Source organism: Mangifera indica, chromosome 4 (genome assembly GCF_011075055.1).
Source record: "Mangifera indica cultivar Alphonso chromosome 4, CATAS_Mindica_2.1, whole genome shotgun sequence".
NCBI lineage: Eukaryota > Viridiplantae > Streptophyta > Magnoliopsida > Sapindales > Anacardiaceae > Mangifera > Mangifera indica.
This window is the reverse complement of record NC_058140.1, coordinates 17,837,930-17,856,810: the sequence shown is the minus strand read 5'-3', so window position 1 is coordinate 17,856,810 and position 18,881 is coordinate 17,837,930. Positions and strand designations below refer to the sequence as shown.

The following is an 18,881-nucleotide window of genomic DNA, read 5'->3' as shown; positions in this document are numbered from 1 at the left end:
ATTATTATTTGATCTCCATTAAATTATTTTTAAAATGGTTATTTTATATATAACTAAAGTTAATTAAAATTTAAAAATTATTTTCTAATTAAAAAATTATATCTAATTGTATTTCTTCTGTAGAAATAAAATCTTTTAATAATTTACGCATAAAATACACAAAAAAGGCAGTAAAACTATTGGAAGCATCGGAATTTTAGGGAAAGTCGAGGGACCCACTAAATTGAAGGAGCAGGAGGGTTTAGGCTTGAATTGAAGGGTTTAAAGACAGACTGGAAGGTTTAATAAATAAATCCGGTGTTGTGAGGAGAAGCGAGTAATAAGGGCCATTACAAATTACAATTACAATTTAAATCTCCGGCCAATCGTCCCTTCCTTACTTTCGATTAATGGCGGCAAGGAAACTGTTGAGAGATTTTTGGTATCAAAGAGTTATTTCATCTCCTCTTGGACGCACCGGCCATTCTTTTTCTACTGCTTCTGCTGCTGCTGCTCCTGGCCTGCCTAAAATCCCTCATTCTTCCAAAAAAGTATTCTCTTTTGCTATCTCTTTTTTATTTATTTATTTGTATGGGTTTCTCTTTTATATTCCAAACAACTGAGTTTACTTATATTGGTTTTTGTGTGTGTGTGTGTGTGTGTGTTTGTATGCGTAATTTTTTTTTTTATATATGAATGTGATATTATTAATAGATAGTGATTGTTTCTTGAATATGAAATTGCAATTTGTGTGTGTATGCCTTTCATTCACGAGGCTGGGGTTCACTCTGATTGCGTCGGGCTAACAAACTCATTGCAATCTTCAAGTTTCTGTATTCTGTAAGTGTCAATGAGTAGCCCATTGCGGTAAACATTCTTTAATGGGACATCTATACTTTTCTTTTCTTGGTATAATGTGAGCTGGGTAATATGTTCTAGTTGTCTTGTTAAACCCAAATGTAGGCCAGCGTGGACATATTTATGGTGATTCAGTAGTCATGCAAAAATATCAAGATCAGTTGAGATAAATGACCATGTCTGAATTTTGTGGTTATAAAGCATCAATGTTTGGTGTATACGTCTTTTGCTTTAGGGCCCATGATGGTGGACTTGAGGGATAAGTGTATCTGAAGCACCAAAAGGGTGGGCTAGAAGAAAATGTGTATTAGAATGCCTCAGAGGATTCTAATGGTTCAACTTTCTTTCAGTTTTTCTTTTTACTTTTGAAGATGGCAAATGGAGTTGAGATGAAGAGGTATGTTTTACTTGGTGGCACTGAACATATGGACAAGATTTTGGTCAAACGTCAATTAACATAGTTACTAAACTTCTGCCATTATTAATGATCTCAAGGCATGTTTGATGCATGAATGACTTGCCCTTGTGAAGGAAACTAGAAAGGTCTGATTGCTTTAACTGATAGTCTTTTCACCTTTTATTTGTTAGTATTGTCTTCTTTCTGAAAGTTCTGACTTTAGTACTGCTGATCTTTTTTAGATTCTTTACTTATCTCTCTTGTAATTCTATTCTTTCTTCTGACATCTTAATTTGGTTTGTCAGTAGGAACTGCCTTTTATGACATTTTAAGATTTTCCTCATGAGTGAATTTATTTGGTTTCTTTTTTTTTTTTTTGTTACTTGTGGCATTTTAATTTTCTAAAGCAAGCTGTCTTCTTGCCATTGTGTTCTATTGTTACTGAATTATACTATCATTAACTGTAAGATATTTGTCTGATTTCTGAATAAGTCTGATATTAATTTGGATTGTAGGGGAGATTATTGACTGGAGCCACTATAGGTCTAGTCATAGCTGGAGGAGCTTATGTGAGTACTGTGGATGAAGCAACTTTCTGGTACCTCTTTATGACATGCTTGTGATTTTACTCAAAATACTGCATGTCAAATCCATTTTTGAAATGATCAACTGTAAATTAATCAGAAGTTAAACTTGTTCACTTCAAGTTTTGATCCTTGATAATGAACTTGTACTGCATAAATCTTACAGTGGCTGGCTATTTCAAGCAACAAAACTTGTCAATCCATTCTTTGCTCTTCTGGATGCCGAGTTTGCTCACAATTTAGCTGTCTCAGCTGCTGCTCGTGGTTGGGTTCCTCGGGAGAAGAGACCTGATCCATCAATTTTGGGGCTTAAAGTCTGGGGAAGAAAGTTCTCAAACCCTGTTGGCCTTGCTGCTGGTTTTGATAAAAACGCTGAGGCCATTGAAGGGTTACTTGGGTTGGGTTTTGGTTTTGTGGAGGTTGGTTCTGTAACCCCTGTTCCACAGGAGGGTAATCCAAAGCCACGTATCTTCAGATTGCGTCAGGAGGGGTAACTATGCATATCTAGTCTTCAATTTTTATCTTAACTAAAGTTAGCATGTATTGTAGTTTGAGTAAAGTTGGTAATAATATCTTGTCTGGTTGAGAGAAAAATTGTTTTGGGCATAATACATTGATGTTTTTTTGTTTAGTTTGATTTGCATTCAACCAAGCCTGAATATCAAATAATGCGACCTATTATATCCCAAACTAGTGCTGAATAGAGGAAAAAATGTTTTTCTTTCCATTGCTTTTCTTTCTTGAATTTGTCTGACTGCTTCATTTTTGTGGCCAGTGCTGTTATCAATAGATGTGGTTTTAATAGTGAAGGCATTGTTGTTGTTGCAAAGCGTTTGGGTGCCCAGCATGGTAAGAGGAAGTTGGATGAAACTTCAGGCACTTCATCTTCCTCAACCGATGATGTCAAATATGGAGGAAAAGCTGGTCCTGGTATTCTTGGAGTCAATCTTGGAAAGAATAAGACAAGTGAAGATGCTGCTTCAGATTTTGTACAAGGGGTTCATTCATTATCCCAGTATGCAGATTACTTGGTATGTATTCATTTTTCTGCTTTATTAGAATTTCTTATCCTTCAATATATGCTATTGTTAAATATATATATATATATATATATATATAGAGAGAGAGAGAGAGAGAGAGAGATTTATTGAAATTATATTATAGATTTGGTGATGCACGAGCTGAGTAGACTCACCTCATTCTCTGCGCCATCTAACTGATCTATCCTCTTTAGTTAAGTGAAATTTAACTGCGTCAGTCCAAAGTTGATGTGAGAATTTGTCCTGAGGTTCATCATTGATGGAAAAGAACTTTGCCTAGCTACAGCATTGTGGCTATTGATGCTTGTAGATGTTGTTATGAAAGCTACTTAATTTTTTTCTCTTTGGATGGGCTTGCTGGATTTTTATTTCAAGTTGCTAAAAGGATACCATAGAACAATTATTTTCTGTTCATCTTATCTTAGTTGTTCTTTTTTAATCTTTTCTTTGCTTGTAAAATGGTGTTTCTGACAGTATTATTTTCCATCATGTGATTTTTATTTTGTTTTTCCATTAATCGCATACCTTAGCATATGCCTTTGTCATGTGAGGAATTAATATTTTTTTCAAAGTAACTAGATGATTCATTTACCAATATAATTTTACTTTGTTCTTTGTAGGTTATCAATGTTTCATCACCCAATACTCCAGGATTGCGTATGCTTCAGGGAAGAAAGCAATTAAAGGACCTTGTGAAGAAGGTTTTGAGCTTTCTACATGAAGTTACTGTTTTCTTTGTACGATTTACCTTATTGTTGATTCAGAATAGAAGTTTTTATAACATTTTTTTAAATAAAGGTTCAAGCTGCTCGTGATGAAATGCAATGGGGTGAGGAGGGCCCACCTCCGTTGCTTGTGAAAATTGCTCCAGACTTGTCTAAGGAAGACCTTGAAGATATTGCAGCAGTATGTCCATTCTCTTATTAAGTATGGTTTCCTGAGTCCCCATTATATTCTGATGGTTCTTCTTTGATTCTATAGGTTGCTCTTGCACTCCGCTTGGATGGATTGGTAAATTTTTGCCTAACAAAATTTTGTTATTCTCACTCATTAACTCTAATGTACTTTAATTTTTAGTTTATTGGTGCTTTTTTTTTTTGTGCTTTAAATTTTCCTTAAGAATTGTTTGATGCTTCATGTATTATCGGTAGTGCATTTTTGGTTTATTAACTCATGGTATCGAAGTCTGTACTATTTTTCTGGACTTCTTTTTTTTCTAACAAATGCTTTTTTTTTTTTTTGTCTAGATTATATCAAATACAACCGTCTCAAGACCAGATCCTGTAAGTAAAAACCCCATTGCCCAGGAAACTGGTGGATTAAGTGGGAAACCACTTTTTAATTTATCAACCAATATCTTGAGGGAGATGTATCTCTTGACAAGGGTATGTTGCTATTCTTATATTTTATTATTCATAGGGCTGCCTTTTTTCAGAATTCAACCTAGATTATTTCATGGTAAAAAGCATGAAAGTGTACATGGACTGGAAAAAAAATGGAAATTCTGGAATGTTCAATGTGAATTTTTTTTACTTACCGAAAAAAAGTTAATTTTTTATGCTTGACAATATCACATATTGATTTTTGAGATTTCTTTTGTGAGTTAGAATATTTTTATTTGGTGAAAGATAAAAAAATGTAAAAACTAGACATGGATTATGAGTTATTAGTTAGTCCTTTGCCATTGTGGACCATAGCTTTTTGTCCTAGAGAAGTCAAGTGTTTTTTAACGAAAGAACAGGATACAAAAAGAAACTTCAGGTATCTTTTCTGTTGTCAATAAAAGAAAATGCAAAGAAGCATATGCAATCACAGAAACAAACTGTTAGGATTAGATAATAATAATAATAATAATAGTAATAATAATAATAATAATAATTATTATTATTATTATATTATTAATTAAGAAAATATTTGAATAATAATAATAATATTATTATTATTATTATTATTAATTTTCTAATCCCAACTCAAACAAAATACAAAAGCAAAGATAAAACAGAAAATAGAAATATCTTCCACTAATAGTTACACCAACCTTCCTTAAACAACGTTAAATGAACTTTGATTTGCTCTTATAATCTTCTTCGGTATCCAAATCTCTGGCTATTTGTAGTTGCTCTTATAATGAAGTTCTTTCATTATTGCACAGCTGCATCCTGTAATGTTAGAAAATCACCATTGTGTAACCAAATCAAACCAGTTGATTCCTAAGATCATGAGATACTCTAAAGTTAACAACTTCAATCTGCCTTAGTACAAAAGCTCCAAATCAACAATGTGGATCTATTTCACAGTATTTTTCCTTTTTTATCCAGTATTTCATGATTTTCTTTGTGTCATAGAGATATCTTTTGTCAGTGATTGTGCTTTAGCTTTGATGGTTTTACTTGGTTGTTCTTATAATGAAGTTCTTTGTAGTTGCATCCTATAATGTTAGAAAATCACCCTTGTGTAACCAAATCAAACCAGTTGATTCCTGAGATCATAAGATACTCTAAAGTTTACAACTTCAATCTGCCTTAGTACCAAAGCTCCAAATTAACAATGTGGATCTATTTCATAGTATTTTTCCTTTTTTATCTAGTATTTTGTGATTTTCTGTGTCTTAGAGATATCTTTTGTCACTGATTGTGCTTTAGCTTTGGTGGTTTTATTTGGTTGTAGAGAATGAGAAACCACTTGAATTCTCTATTGATTGGAAATTCACATTTGATTCTTTATCATAAACCAAGAAATTCAAGGTTGATCTTTTTCAGGTCACAGACCATAAGTTAAACTTGAGTTACTGCAGGAAATTTATGGAAACCTTGGAGTGGTCTTGAAATTCTATAAAAAATGCATAGTTTGAAAGAATGTTCCCTTAAGATACTTATCTTATCTCAAAGGTTTTGATGCTTCAGTCTTGTTCTTAAAACAGTGAAGCATATTGTCCTAATGTCCTTGGGGCAATTGGAAGGAGTTGTCGTAGAGTGCAGCCATTGTAGTTAAACAGGAAATGGACATTTGCATAGATTTAAACGAAGTTTTGGTAAGCTTGACTTGGTAAAGAGAGATATATGCAAGTTCACCATGAGAAAGTCATGCAGTCTCTATCTAGCCACATAAAATTTCTCCCTTCTTTTTACATTATTTTCTAAAATCTTTTCCTTATTCTGTAGGGATATTTCTTTTCCCATCAATCTGAAGACCATAATTATTACTTCCCTCCCAAATAAGTCAACTGCTAGTTTGAACTCGTTGTTTGTTTCCTATTCTGATACTTTTTGTTTGCCTTGAATTCATGGTCTTTTGAGTTGGACATTGTGTTATATTTTCCAGGGAAAGGTTCCTCTTATCGGTTGTGGAGGTATTAGCAGGTAAAAATCAATATGGAGAGCCTTATATATTTTATTTATAACAAAAAAATTTTGATCATATGTATAATAACTGATCTATCAAAATTACTCCTCTGCTTTTGTTGATATATTTCTTTGATTCAGTGGAGAGGATGCTTACAAAAAAATAAGAGCTGGAGCAACTCTTGTTCAGCTTTACACTAGCTTTGCTTATGGCGGACCTGCTCTTATTCCTCAAATAAAGGTACTATGATGAGTTTCGTGATTTTGTAGTTTGAATGACAAAGAAAAACGAATTCAGTTAGTGTAATTCTATCTGGGTTTTTCAGTTAGCAAATTCTCTGCTGTTTTATATTGAATTGTGACTCTGTAGGCGGAACTGGCGCAATGCCTAGAAAGGGATGGTTTCAAATCCATCCTTGAAGCAGTTGGTGCAGACTACAGATGATTTTGTTGGTGTGTCTAGTTCTACCGATAACGGAGTCCAGCCTTTTGATATGCAAGGACCTCACTGTACGAGTAGATTCTCTCTAATTGATTTTTAAGCAATGTTTATACCTTACATGGCTAATATATTTTGCTTTCCCGTAATTTTTGTAAGCTCTTTTTTTTTCACCTATATTGAAACAATTTGAGAGGATTTTTTAAACCTGTTTTTCTTGGTGATCGAACAAGAACATTCTGTAGTTGATTTTATTGAAAACTAAATACACGGCTTTCCTTGCATTGCATTGCATTTCATTAATGCAATTGTGGCTCTTATTTGATTGTTTACAAGACCTTTAAATTAGTTCTCATTTTATTTTTCATTAAAGGTTACTTTATGTGTACCTATGCTAAAATAATATGTTAAAGCTAATTACAGATTAACACCAATATAATTTAATTGATCAACATTTTGCTTCGACTCTGATATCGATTGTACTTTTTCACTGATTCATTCATAAAAGAAACTACTAGTAAGACTATCAATTGAGTCGGATAAACCTGAAACCTGAATGTTCATACCAAAAAATATTCAGACTGAACAAATTTTGGGTTATTCCAGCTCGCAGGCTTGAACATGGTTTGTTGAAGCCCTATAGGACTTATAATTGTTACTGAGGGTAGACCTATTCCTGATGCAGGATATAATCCTGTCAAGGAGAAAAAAAAAAAAGGAACCTATATGATTCCTCTAAACTAGAGCTGATTGAAAAATAAATAACAGCCACCCAAAATATTACAACATGTACCTATCTGAATATTATCATGAGAATCCAAATCTGTTTTGATTTGAAGTGTGAAGGCCACCACCAAACGCTGGGTGAAACAACTGAAGATGCTAGAGCTGGGATTGCTTGTTAAGCAGGTGATAGCTTTGGAAAGCACATCTTTAGCTAAAGACACTGCATCGATTAATTTAGTAAAATCATACAGCAATCAAGAACTGGCAGGGGCTAATTGCTTTATTTTGGACTGTAAGACTACTGTAGCATCATCTGCGATATTTTTCTTCTTCGAAGCAACCTGCATTTTCACATTTAGATTCCTGTCATGCAAGACAATATAATACAAGGAAGCATTGAAAAGTAAAGGGAAACAAAAAAAATTTAATGCTTAGAGAAGCAGCAATATCCAAGGATTTTCCAGGTAAAGTAGTTTTAAAACAAAAGTGTTAAATTTCTCAACCCTTTAAGTCTAAAATTAAACATTCTTTTATTATCTATCAGATTGTTTATAAATGACAATTTACATGGACCCACCAAAAACACAGGAACATAAAGAAGAAAAATGAACATAGTGGGGAAGTGCAGCTACTAGGTTAAATCAATTCATTTTTCCCATTTCAGTCATATGTAGGATTGATCAACTGTTGATGACTACCTCCAATCAAAGGGCCTCAATGCCAAGCCAAAAAGCCTCAGCACCAATTTTGGAGGTATCTGCATATAATAGATAATATTTTGATGTTGAAGACTTTCAATTAACTTGTAGCAAATAACAGCACAGTTTTTTAACATACTTTTCATTTTGCCACCTCCATTTCATGGCATAAGAAATCATAAAAAATAAAACTAAAAAAATTTCATTTCACAAACTATTTAAGGAAAAGAAAAATCCAAACCCTTGAATGCCATGACAGTGATATCCTAAGCCAATCACTGGTCTAAGCAGCTATCCAGCCCAAAAAAGAAATGTTTTGAGCAGAAAAGAGAAGAAATTTTAACATAGGAAAAGAAACTCTCCATTATAAATACCGAGAAATGAAGATTTAACACTAAGTGTATTCTCTATCAGTAGAAATACTCAACAATAATAGATGCCAAGAAATGAAGGTTTAACACTTTCTGTATTCTCTAGAAGTAGAAATACTCAGTGATAATAATAAATGCCAAGCAATGTTTGAGTTGAAAGGAGAAACTCTTATCAAACACACACAAAAAAATCTCTGCTATAAATACTAGGAAATGAAGGCTCAACACTGATTTTATTCTCTGGCAACAGAAATACTCGATCATAATAACAGTACTATCAAAATCATGCTACTTTTTAATTTTCAAAGAAGCACAAGACTATCAGGGGCATTTACCTCAATAAGCTGGTCAAAATTAGATTTCAGCAAGTTTATTTTACGCTCACAATAGTCTTTGCCTTCAGCCATGGTTTTCTGAAATCAAGAAAACCCGCAAAAAAGAATGAGATGCATGATTTAGTATGTTAAAGGTGAGTCAAAAGCTGCATCTTCTGCACCTTGTTTTCTTGTTCCATCTCTTTCTCATGATAAGTCAAAAAAAGGTCAATCAGATCATCACGTGATAATCACACGAAAATATTGCAATTCCAGATCCATAAAAAAGATAGCTGATTACAACCTATCTAATTTAATAATCTGTCTAAAATAATGTGCCCTCTTGTCCTGACAACAAAACTTTAGACAAGCTCTACAATATGTAATAATTTCAGGTGTCTCTCTCTCTATTAAGACCTTTAAAACAGGCATCAAGCAATCAGCTAATAAATAAATTAATAAAAATATGTGCAACTCATGGCTGAAATAGAACAAAAATAATTGAAATAAACAGTAACGATCTAGGGACAAATTTGACTCTCATTGCTAAAATGGAATGAGACTAGTATTCTCTTGCATACTGCATTAACCTGGTACAGTTTTCTTATAAAGAAGGTTTAGAAATTGCAAGGGCCTGAAAAGGGGTATGGATCCTCCTTATCAAATTTTTTACGAAAGAATATTACAGTAATTGCAGGTGAATACAAACGTTTGATGCTTCTTTTGAAAATTTTAATAATTTTTGTCTTTTTTGAATATAATGAAGACCAAACATACAGCAAGATTATCTTCGGAAAATTATAGCTTTTAAACTCCTAATCTTAATTTAAAAGTGATTATACTGCACATGCAGGTGCAACTTAAAACTCCTCTTGACTCCTCGGCTTCTTGTTCATCAATAATAACATGTACAAGTACAACACTCTTCCATTGAAAGACAAAAGTGTAATAGCATTTCTCTTTTTGTTAGCAACCTCTTTTTCTCTTATCCTATAAATCCTTCATGCGCCAAACGAATTACAAACTAGGGACTAAAACCAAAAAAAATAGGTAGGCATCTTATTTATGAGGGATAACCTTATGAAGTTTTACCAACGTCTTATTTTAGAAACCTTGAAACATCCCATTCAACCCTTTCTATAGCATTATAAACTAGTAATTCAAATTTCTGTGAATTTTGTTTTTTAAATTTTGTCAATGCATTCACCAGTCTCCACTTTATACTTGGAAGCAGCTCAGAGCCCCTTAACCATTCCAAATGGCAACCAAATGAAAGTAGAAATTTCCTTCATTTACCCCCAATAATACATTGAAGTAAAAGGTACTACCATCAAAACACTTATCCAAACAACAGTTTCTACAATACAAAATAAATAAGGACCACTTGGACAAAGCCCTCAATACTGGCATAAACAAATAAATTGAAGGAAAATAAACCATTTAACTGACCTCAATAACCAGTGCCAATATCAACAAGGACTTTATCAGCATCATCGAGTTCTCCAGGAACATAAAGCGATGCAGTAAGAGGCACCAACATTTTACTTCCTAAGAGAAGTATAAAACCGAAGAAAACCCACTTGAATAGAGGGTAATTAATTCAATAAATTAAATAGGGCGAGCAAGACTAAAGAAAGAAACCTTAGGAACGAATGGAAAGGTCATAGAGAGCAGTGGAAGCGATCTAGATACGGGTAGTGGTAGTTCGAATATTGTCAAGGCTGTCTTGTAAAAGATTAACTTCAAGATCTGTTTGTTCTTTCAAAGCTTTCAGTTGGTCGATGCTCAGCTTCTCCATGTCTGCTACTCTCAACAGGCCTCCTCCTCCTCCTTTTGAAGACGCCATCTTCTTCTGCTTCGCTGTCTGCTGCATCCTGATGATCTCTATTAATTATCCCCTGGCAGTTTCACATGTCATGCATGGCGTAGTATTGCAGAGCTTCCGATCATTCAATAAGGGTATTAAGGTAATTCAATACATCCTTATAATAATTTATATAAAGAAAAGATGGCCACTTCTCGCAAACAAGCCCCTATAGCTCAGTGGTAGAGCGTCAGTCTTGTAAACTGAAGGTCTGTAGTTCGATCCTGCATGGGGGCACTTTTGTATTTTCCGTATCTCAAATTTTCTATCAACATTTAAGCCCAGATAGTTTAGGATAAGCCCAATTGTACCCGAGATTCAAGCTTCAACGAACAATTGTCAATCGCCTTTCATAATTCAGTTGTAAGAGGTCATCTGTTAATACCAATTTTCCTCTATAATTAAGGAAAAACTTTTTAAAGCACCCAAATTAATCTTATGGATTGATTTAAAAAGTAAAAAATTTTAGACTTTTTAAAGTTAAAATTTGGGAAAAAATGCAATCACATTATTATTAAATGAGTAATGACCCACTTCATGTAAATGTGTGCAAGCCCTTGTCTTGTTATGCTACCGAATCCAATTATATATTTTTTATATACTGTTCACGTATGACATTACATAAGAGTGCGCTTGGTTTGATTGGTTGTTATTAAAAAAAATACAATGTATTTATTGGAAGTTGATTGTTCTGTCACATGTGCCTTAACCCTCTTCAACCCTAAAAAGCTATCACAACCCACAATCTATTTTAGTAGTTAATATTAAGTTTAAATTCAAATTGAGTTAATTTTTTATCTAAACTTGAGCTTACATTCAATTTTAAAGTTAAATATTTTCAAATTTAGGTTTAAGTTTGAAAAGTATTCAACTTGTCAAACTCACATATTTAAAAAAATTTGATATAAATAAATTAAAAAAATCTAATCAAGAGTCCAAATAAGAGAAGAGAGACTGTCGGAGGGAGAGTAAGTTTTGGGAGGGAGAGGTCATTGGTAATGGCACAGGAGATAACGTCGGAGATCTTAAAACGAAACTCTAAGGGGAAACTATCATTTTTTAAAACTTAGGTTAAGATAAACTTTTAGTTTTTAAAGTTTAGAAAGGCAAAAAGAGATTATATTTTAGTTTATTTTTAATATTATAAAGAAAATAATAATTTTACGTTTACTATTGTTAATTGGTATATATTTGAGATTATCAAAGTTAAAAGAGAAAAATTTGGAAACACAGCATACCTTGGGTGGGAAAGAGTCCTTTGGCTTTTATTTTATACTATTCACGTATAACATTACATAAGAGTCTGTTTGGTTTGATTGGTTGTTATTAAAAAAAATATTGAGATATTATTTACTTGAATCTTTTTAAACATGTTAAATTAATTTAAATGTGCGGAGATAAAAAGTGAGAAATTACAATAAATCAAAACTGGGAGAGGTTAGAGGAGAAATAGTAGAGAAAAAAATAAAATGTGAGAGATGAATCGAAGAGTCTTAATGATATCGATGGAATTAACCTTAATCTCACCTTTTCATTTTAAAGAAATCTAATAAAGTAATCTTGATCTCATATTCTTGTCTTGATGAAATCAATTTCAATCTCATATCTCATATCAATGATAGCTAAGACTTGTTGATATTCCCATCTCGCTTTGATCTCATAATTGTTAAGAATTTCAATGATAGTTATTTTGAGATAGAAGAATTACAAATCAACTTTAGAATCAATGATGTGGGTTAATTAAATGAAAAAGATTGTATCCTTGATTAATTTTGGTGATGTTTGCATTCATTTGGTGGTGGGTGATGACAGGTAGTTGTGTGGCGGTGGCAGCGGCGGCGGCGGCAGCACTGTCAATGGGCAGTGTTGGGTGGTAGGTTTGGTGGCGGGATAGGTGGCTTGTAATTGTAATTAAATATAAGAACATTCTTGTGTTGAAAATTATATTACAATGGGTGAAGTGGTTAGAAAGAGGTTTACATTCAATTGTTATTTTAATTGAATACCAGAATATTTTTGTTTAAAAAAATTAATGTATAAAGGATAAAATTATATTAATTTTAGAAATTTTGTAATACACAAATTAACCTAAGTTAACTTAACAATAAAAAATTAATAAAATATTTTATTATCTAACGAATCAACCAAGATAATTTAAATAAAGTAATATTATATATACCTATTTTCTATATATAATTTATATACATAAATAATATATTATTATATGATTAATTATTATTTTATTTTTAATTTAAAATTATTTAATCATATAATGATATATCATTTATGTATACAAAATAAATATATATAATTTTTTATTGATTTAAATAATAAAATATATATTTCCCTGACAATATATTACCCTAACCATCCCCTAAACCTATGCTATATTTTGCCATCTCATCCCCTATTATTTGGTGGACCCAACCCATGTATATAATTGAGCCCGCTTGTGAAAGTCCAACCCAACCCTGCATAGAAGGTACTGAATCTGATCAAGGAAACAATTCAATGGGAGTTTTCAACATCATGAAATTATCCCTACTTTTCTCGACAAGCCAATGAATGCAGGGGACCCACCAATAATTGAGACCTAACTCTTTGTCTTTAAATAATTAATTAATATGAAACCTCAACCAAGTACAAGATCAACATTGCACTCACTAATTATCTCTTAATTCAACTGTAATGTACTCACTTCTGCTTGCTCTACATTACATTTAGACTGAATTAACACACACCCCACTACATTTATTTAAATATTTATTTATTGGGTCCTCTCCAGTTTTTTAAAAAGACTAATTTAGTATCGCTTAGAATTGTGATCGACAAGGGTGTTATAATAGTTTGCCATATCCCAGATGGTAAAAAGATGCTCATTTTTCAATCACTTGAATCCTGCAGATATTGAAAAGAGGTCCAGCAGAGGAAAGAGAAGAGCAGAACAGCACCCATGACACTTCATGGCAATCTCGTCTGGGTATATTCAAGGAACCAAAACCTCAACTTCACACAAAAAGACAACAGAAAACAGCACTCCTTTACTGGCCAGCAACACCAAATGGAAAAGCAAAGGACCAATATTTCATTCATCACTGTGATATCTCAATTAGGCAGCACTGGCACCCATTAACATCAGGTACAGATACAAAATTCAAATAATTCAAATTTTGTTTGTCCATGTTTGTATCAATAATTTTGCTGATAAAACACAGTACGAGTGTCATTATCATAAAATTTAACAGAAGTGCAATTCATATTAGAGTTTTCCCGAGAAGATACAAAAAGAACAGATTGAAAACAAGTCTTGCAGAATTGAAGTTATTGGAGTATTTACACTGAATAAAGAGCAATAACACATGGCAGGGAGACTGAGTGAGCAACAAAAAAGGAATAATGTGAAACAGAAGGGTTTCTTTTATTCACACAACAGATACCCCAAAACAATCCACTTACATTCAAGGAAAACACATTATTTTTCACAACCATTAATCTAAGATATGGCTACTAATACTGCTAAGTTTCAAAGCAGAGGTCTTACATAGAAACCAGCATCCGCACACCATTAAGCAAAGATGTTGGCGAAACTGGGAGAGACAGAGAGAGGAAGAGGCCATCTGCGACCATACTAAATCATATAACCATTCTCCATATCAAGTAGTCATGGTAAAACATCAAATCCAAACCAAGAATCATCAACAACTCGTCTTTAACAATTTGCCCAAGTCGCAGCCAAGGAATTCAGAAATCTCATTTGCCATATCAGAGAAGGGAATGCTAACAAATTTACAGATTATCATGTTTAATAACCCGTTTGTTTTTCAAACCCTAGTCTGCAAGCATAGTGTTCCAAAACCAAAATAGCACAATTCCAACTACTCCTTTGGCAAACAACAACAAAAAAAAAAAAAACATTCAATTTACTCATCTAGGTAGTAGGATGTCCCCAAGCTTGAAAAAAATAAGCCACACTGACTTTGCATAACAGCTTTATTTCTGAAAATCCCTTCTAAGGTCTTTGCCACAGACCTGAAATTTCCACTCCCTTTCTCCTGGAACCTAAACAATTGAACCCTAAAACTCTAATTAATCATCAAACGAAACACTAAAACCCTAATTGAATCCATACTTAAACTTCCCAAATTGCTCCAAACGCTAATCCCTAACCCTAAAATTCACTAAAAAAATCCTCTCTGCATCTCCACACAAATGAAAACAACAATTAAACATTCACATCATATCTATAGATATAAATATATAAGGATTATATATATACCAACACAACCAACAGACCATTTCAAACCCACATTCAACGAGGATCATCTTCTCTCCGACCCGAACTCCCGGGTCCACCGGATAAAGATGCCAACAAATTGAGATGACCAGGAAGATAATTCCCGACCCTGGCAGCCGACGCCTCTCCCATGGTCTGCTGTTGCATAAACAGTTGATGTGGCTGTTGTTGCTGTGCCGCTTGCACAACCATCTCTGGCGGCGCAGTGGCCGCAGCAGCAGCGAAACTCCAGAAATCCGGCCGGGCTGGCACCGCCCAGAACCCTGCACCGGGAGTACCAGGCCCCACAATCGACCCCACCGCCGTGGGCCCCAAGGCAGTGATTGTATTTTCGTCCCCTGCCTTGGTCCCATCGTCATCGGCCCTCACCCTTTTTCCCAGAATGAAGGGAGGAGGACCCATCGACGAGGGTTTGTGATCCAACGAAGCGGTGAAACCAGCAGAAGAGGAAACCGCGGACGTCAACGAAGTAGAATTGGCGCCGCCTCGCACGGACAGGGAGACGTTAGAGAAGCTAGCGGGAGTAGTCCCGGTACCAGTGGCGGCTATGATAGAAGGCTCAGCTTGGCGGAGCAGCCACTCGATGGTCTGGCCGTCGGATTTGTGACCAAGCTCACGAGTCAACTGAAAGACACGCGCAGCGCAAATGATAGGCATACGGATTCTCCGACCGCGACCGTCGACTTTGCTATGACGGTCCTTAGCGGGAGGCTTCTTGACGGCGAGGGCGCCATTCCCGGAGGGTTGTTGCCGTTGGGCGTCAATAATAGCAACGTTAGTGGCAGCGTCTGAATTAGACATGAGGAAGTAAACTGAAGTGAAGACGGAGGTAATAGAGAAAGAAAGAAAACGTTTTAATGAAGATTGATGTTGGGCTGGGGTTAGGGTTCTTGGTTTGGTTTAGAGGAGAAGAGGGAACAGAGAGCTAATCATTGAGCGGCAGGAGAAGAGCCGGTAGAGACAGGAAGAAGGGCACATGGGTGGTGGGTCCCACACAGCTCACTACTCCTTTTAATTAAGCCCCCCACCCCCACGCGCTCTCCCTAATTTGTTTTCCTTTTGCAGAAGAATTTAACTGGGACTTCGAATTGGAAGGTATGTGTGGAGACATGAGCCCATTTTTATTCTCCGATAATATATCTTCAGTGGAACTCACTACATTATTTGTGACGGAATTAGATTTTAAGTGAAAAAGTTTGATTTTTACATTTATTGGGTGGAAAAATGTGATTAAATCAAACCTTGAGTGGTCACACGTGAATCATCCTTTAACAAATGAGTTCTTGTAGAGCTTCCCGGCAATCACTTCCTTTTTTGTATGAAAACTTTTGGCCAATATTATTTATTTATTTATTTATTTCTATAAACCTAATTTACGGCTTTTAAAGGAAAATGTTAAAAGTTATTTTTGTATGTAAAAGGCAAGAAGCATGCACAATATTCCATTGTCAAACATTTTTTAATATGCCTTCACAACTCACAACAAGTTAATTACATTGCCTGTCATTAGTTTGGCACAATTTTTTATTTCCCACAATTTTGGGAACAACTAAATTAAATTAATGAGATTAATTAAAATAACTTAATTTTATTGAATTTAAATAATATTAGTCAATAATTTATAAATTATATGGATATAGTCAATAGTTCAAATTAATACTCGTTTTATTTTTATATCTAACTTTCAAAACGAACGCTAGTCATTTAAATATTTATTTATTAACAATATTATCTAAAATTAAGTTAAAAAACAAAGAAATTGGACAACAAATTCATTTTAATCAGAGTAAGTACAAATTTTATTATGTTTTTTGTTTTTTTTCTAAGGTTTAACTAAAATTTTAAGATTTCTTAAGGTAAGAGTGACACTAAAAAAAGTATGAATGATCGATTATATTTTTTTTTTTCATTTTAACCTATATTTTTATTTTATTTCAATTATTATTGTTAATATAAGTTATAATGATGATTTTTAACCTTATTTATATGGATCAGACTTAGATTTCGTGTAAAATATATGAAAATCTTGAATTAAATTAAGGTAGACATGATTAATCTTTCATTGTTCTTTCGTCAATTGTGATTGTTTTGTAGCGAATTTTAGTTTTTAAAAAATGTTCACTTACATTAAATTAATATTAGTATAAAAGATTGATTTATTTTTTAGATAAAATTTTTGAAAAATAACATATAGAAAACGAGAATATAAGTATTCTAGGCATGAAGTAAATGCGATAGATGTGAAAGAGCTAAAATATTATTTTTAAATTTTTAAGAGTTATTTATAAATATATAAACATATTTATAAAATTTAAGATGATCATAATGTTCAAAGTCTGATATCATTTATTAGAATAATAAATCAAAAAATATATTTTTAGTGATGATTATTCGTACATAAATAAGAGCAAAATTTCAAGAAACGCATTTTGAGGAACAACATATGAGCTTGCATCCTTTATGCATGATTGATTATCACACCAAAAATCATATTTTCAATAATATTTAGTCATTTTCAATCTCATTATCAATATAATTAATGAAATGACAAAAATAATTTTATAATTTACATGTGGGTATTACGATATAGGTGTCCAATGTCCTCATACTTTTTCTATATATATCCCATCTCATTGAATCAATCGTCAAATTTTGAATCATACAACCTCATGAGTAACAATTAAAAGTATTCAAATTATTCGCTAAAATTAATAGGCGGTATAAAATTACCTTAAGCCCATGGGAAGGAAAATATAGAACGGCTTTATATACTTGGACAATTTAGACAAAATATATTTCAATGGCTATATCCTTATAATTTGTCAATTGTTGGCTAATATAATTTAAAAACACCTTTTCATAAACGTTTTTTCAAAATGTATTATCTAATCCTTAAATTGGTGCGTTATACTACTCAAAATATCATAAAGGGTGGTAATGTTATTTCCAAAGGAAATTTTGGCGAATTTTTTTGACACTAAATATTAGGGGTGAAAAAGTTATAACCCAAGTCACAACTTCGGTGTACACCATGTAGTTCAAACACAAGACAACATTAAGGTTTTGTAATTTTTTTTAAAGTTATTTTTTGTGTAACCAAAGTTTTGTAATCTTGATTAGGTGTGGATACAAACTGAATCATATTTGAATATTCGTTCGTTTGAGTTTGATTAGAATAAAAATTAGTTTAGTTTAAGTTTAACTTAAATTTATGATTCAAATTCACAGTTTGAATATGTGATTAAGATTTATAATTTAAATAACGTTATTTACTAATTATTTAATATAATTTAAATCAAATCTCAAATCAAATTAAGTTATTCATCTAATTTATGAGTTAAACTAAATTAAATTTTTTAAACTTAAATTCAATTTAATTTTAAAATAAATCAAATTTTTTAATTCAAATTCGATTTATATTTAAACTAAATAAATACTAATGAAATCAAATCAAATTTCAAAACTCAATCAGCTGGTTCTACTCCAACGCTAATCTTGATAGTTGGCAGTAGTGCTGCGGTACAACTGACTGACTTTTTAAAATTTGAAAAAACATATTTTTTTTTTTAATTATATCATACATTTAAAAATGAAAACGTGTTACGCGCGGACAACTTGTATGCACGCTCTCAAAAACAAGCGCGTGAACTACTCTGGATGGCTTTAATTGAAGTCTTTCAGTAAGTTAGTCAGTCGTTGCATATCGACACCTGGCCAGCTGTTTATTTACGTAATTTGCCACTTTTCCAGTTCAACGACGATCAGGTCAGGTCTCTGTTTTTGTAGACAATGAGATTTGGTCGTCAAATTAGAGGGAAAATGAAACATCCAACGGATGAAAATTGCTGTTTGTATTTGGTTACCGTGGGCTATTCCGTACAGAAATAATTCTACGACATGCGTCCTACTTGTTTGCTTTTCCTTCAGTTTTATTTATTAATTCATCAATTATTAGACAGAAATCTTGATACTTTCT

The 18,881-nt window shown here is 33.0% G+C and overlaps 3 protein-coding genes and 1 non-coding gene across 10 annotated transcripts; 2 read left to right on the top strand and 2 right to left on the bottom strand.

The window, feature by feature from the left end:
* Window positions 1-193: 193 nt before the first annotated feature.
* Window positions 194-6,929, top strand: LOC123215137 (dihydroorotate dehydrogenase (quinone), mitochondrial). 2 transcript variants are annotated; one of them, XM_044635209.1, is made up of 11 exons: window positions 194-530; window positions 1,750-1,832; window positions 1,985-2,308; window positions 2,594-2,849; window positions 3,479-3,559; window positions 3,657-3,764; window positions 3,840-3,869; window positions 4,106-4,141; window positions 6,180-6,217; window positions 6,341-6,440; window positions 6,570-6,929. In XM_044635209.1, the coding sequence occupies exons 1-11, from the start codon at window positions 390-392 to the stop codon at window positions 6,642-6,644; spliced, it is 1,272 nt and encodes a 423-aa protein (XP_044491144.1). In that variant the 5' UTR covers window positions 194-389; the 3' UTR covers window positions 6,645-6,929. The 2 variants fall into 2 exon arrangements, with proteins under 2 accessions (XP_044491144.1, XP_044491143.1); XM_044635208.1 differs by having other exon boundaries at window positions 196-530; window positions 4,106-4,243.
* Window positions 6,930-7,132: 203 nt separating this feature from the next.
* Window positions 7,133-10,666, bottom strand: LOC123213267 (probable prefoldin subunit 5). Of its 6 annotated transcripts, XR_006501677.1 has the most exons (6): window positions 10,389-10,666; window positions 10,197-10,295; window positions 8,769-8,846; window positions 8,063-8,121; window positions 7,432-7,705; window positions 7,133-7,332 (listed from the first exon to the last, which is right to left on the bottom strand). XR_006501677.1 is itself a non-coding variant. In XM_044632663.1 (5 exons), exons 1-5 carry the CDS (start codon window positions 10,410-10,412, stop codon window positions 7,663-7,665), a joined length of 303 nt encoding a protein of 100 aa, XP_044488598.1. In that variant the 5' UTR covers window positions 10,413-10,666; the 3' UTR covers window positions 7,133-7,662. The 6 variants fall into 6 exon arrangements, 3 of the variants coding, with proteins under 3 accessions (XP_044488598.1, XP_044488600.1, XP_044488601.1); XM_044632663.1 differs by having other exon boundaries at window positions 7,133-7,705; XM_044632665.1 differs by lacking the exon at window positions 8,063-8,121 and having other exon boundaries at window positions 7,133-7,705.
* Window positions 10,667-10,776: 110 nt separating this feature from the next.
* TRNAT-UGU lies at window positions 10,777-10,848 on the top strand. The gene has a single exon. It is a non-coding gene; the product is annotated as a tRNA-Thr (tRNA).
* Window positions 10,849-14,005: 3,157 nt separating this feature from the next.
* On the bottom strand, window positions 14,006-16,006 carry LOC123214794 (transcription factor TCP7). Its single transcript, XM_044634784.1, has one exon. The coding sequence runs from the start codon at window positions 15,704-15,706 to the stop codon at window positions 14,921-14,923; it is 786 nt and encodes a 261-aa protein (XP_044490719.1). The 5' UTR covers window positions 15,707-16,006; the 3' UTR covers window positions 14,006-14,920.
* Window positions 16,007-18,881: the final 2,875 nt, after the last annotated feature.

Excerpts from the sequence above, each read along its gene's own strand:
- LOC123215137 (XM_044635208.1), top strand. The coding sequence starts at position 390 with ATGGCGGCAAGGAAACTGTTGAGAGATTTTTGGTATCAAAGAGTTATT. Across the intron at positions 4,244-6,179 it reads AGATGTATCTCTTGACAAGG|GGAAAGGTTCCTCTTATCGG; the intron begins GTATGTTGCTAT and ends TATATTTTCCAG. Across the intron at positions 6,441-6,569 it reads CTCTTATTCCTCAAATAAAG|GCGGAACTGGCGCAATGCCT; the intron begins GTACTATGATGA and ends GTGACTCTGTAG.
- LOC123214794 (XM_044634784.1), bottom strand. The coding sequence starts at position 15,706 with ATGTCTAATTCAGACGCTGCCACTAACGTTGCTATTATTGACGCCCAA.
- LOC123213267 (XM_044632663.1), bottom strand. The coding sequence starts at position 10,412 with ATGACCTTTCCATTCGTTCCTAAG. Across the intron at positions 8,847-10,196 it reads TATTGGCACTGGTTATTGAG|AAAACCATGGCTGAAGGCAA; the intron begins GTCAGTTAAATG and ends TCTTGATTTCAG. Across the intron at positions 8,122-8,768 it reads ATTTTGACCAGCTTATTGAG|ATACCTCCAAAATTGGTGCT; the intron begins GTAAATGCCCCT and ends TATTATATGCAG.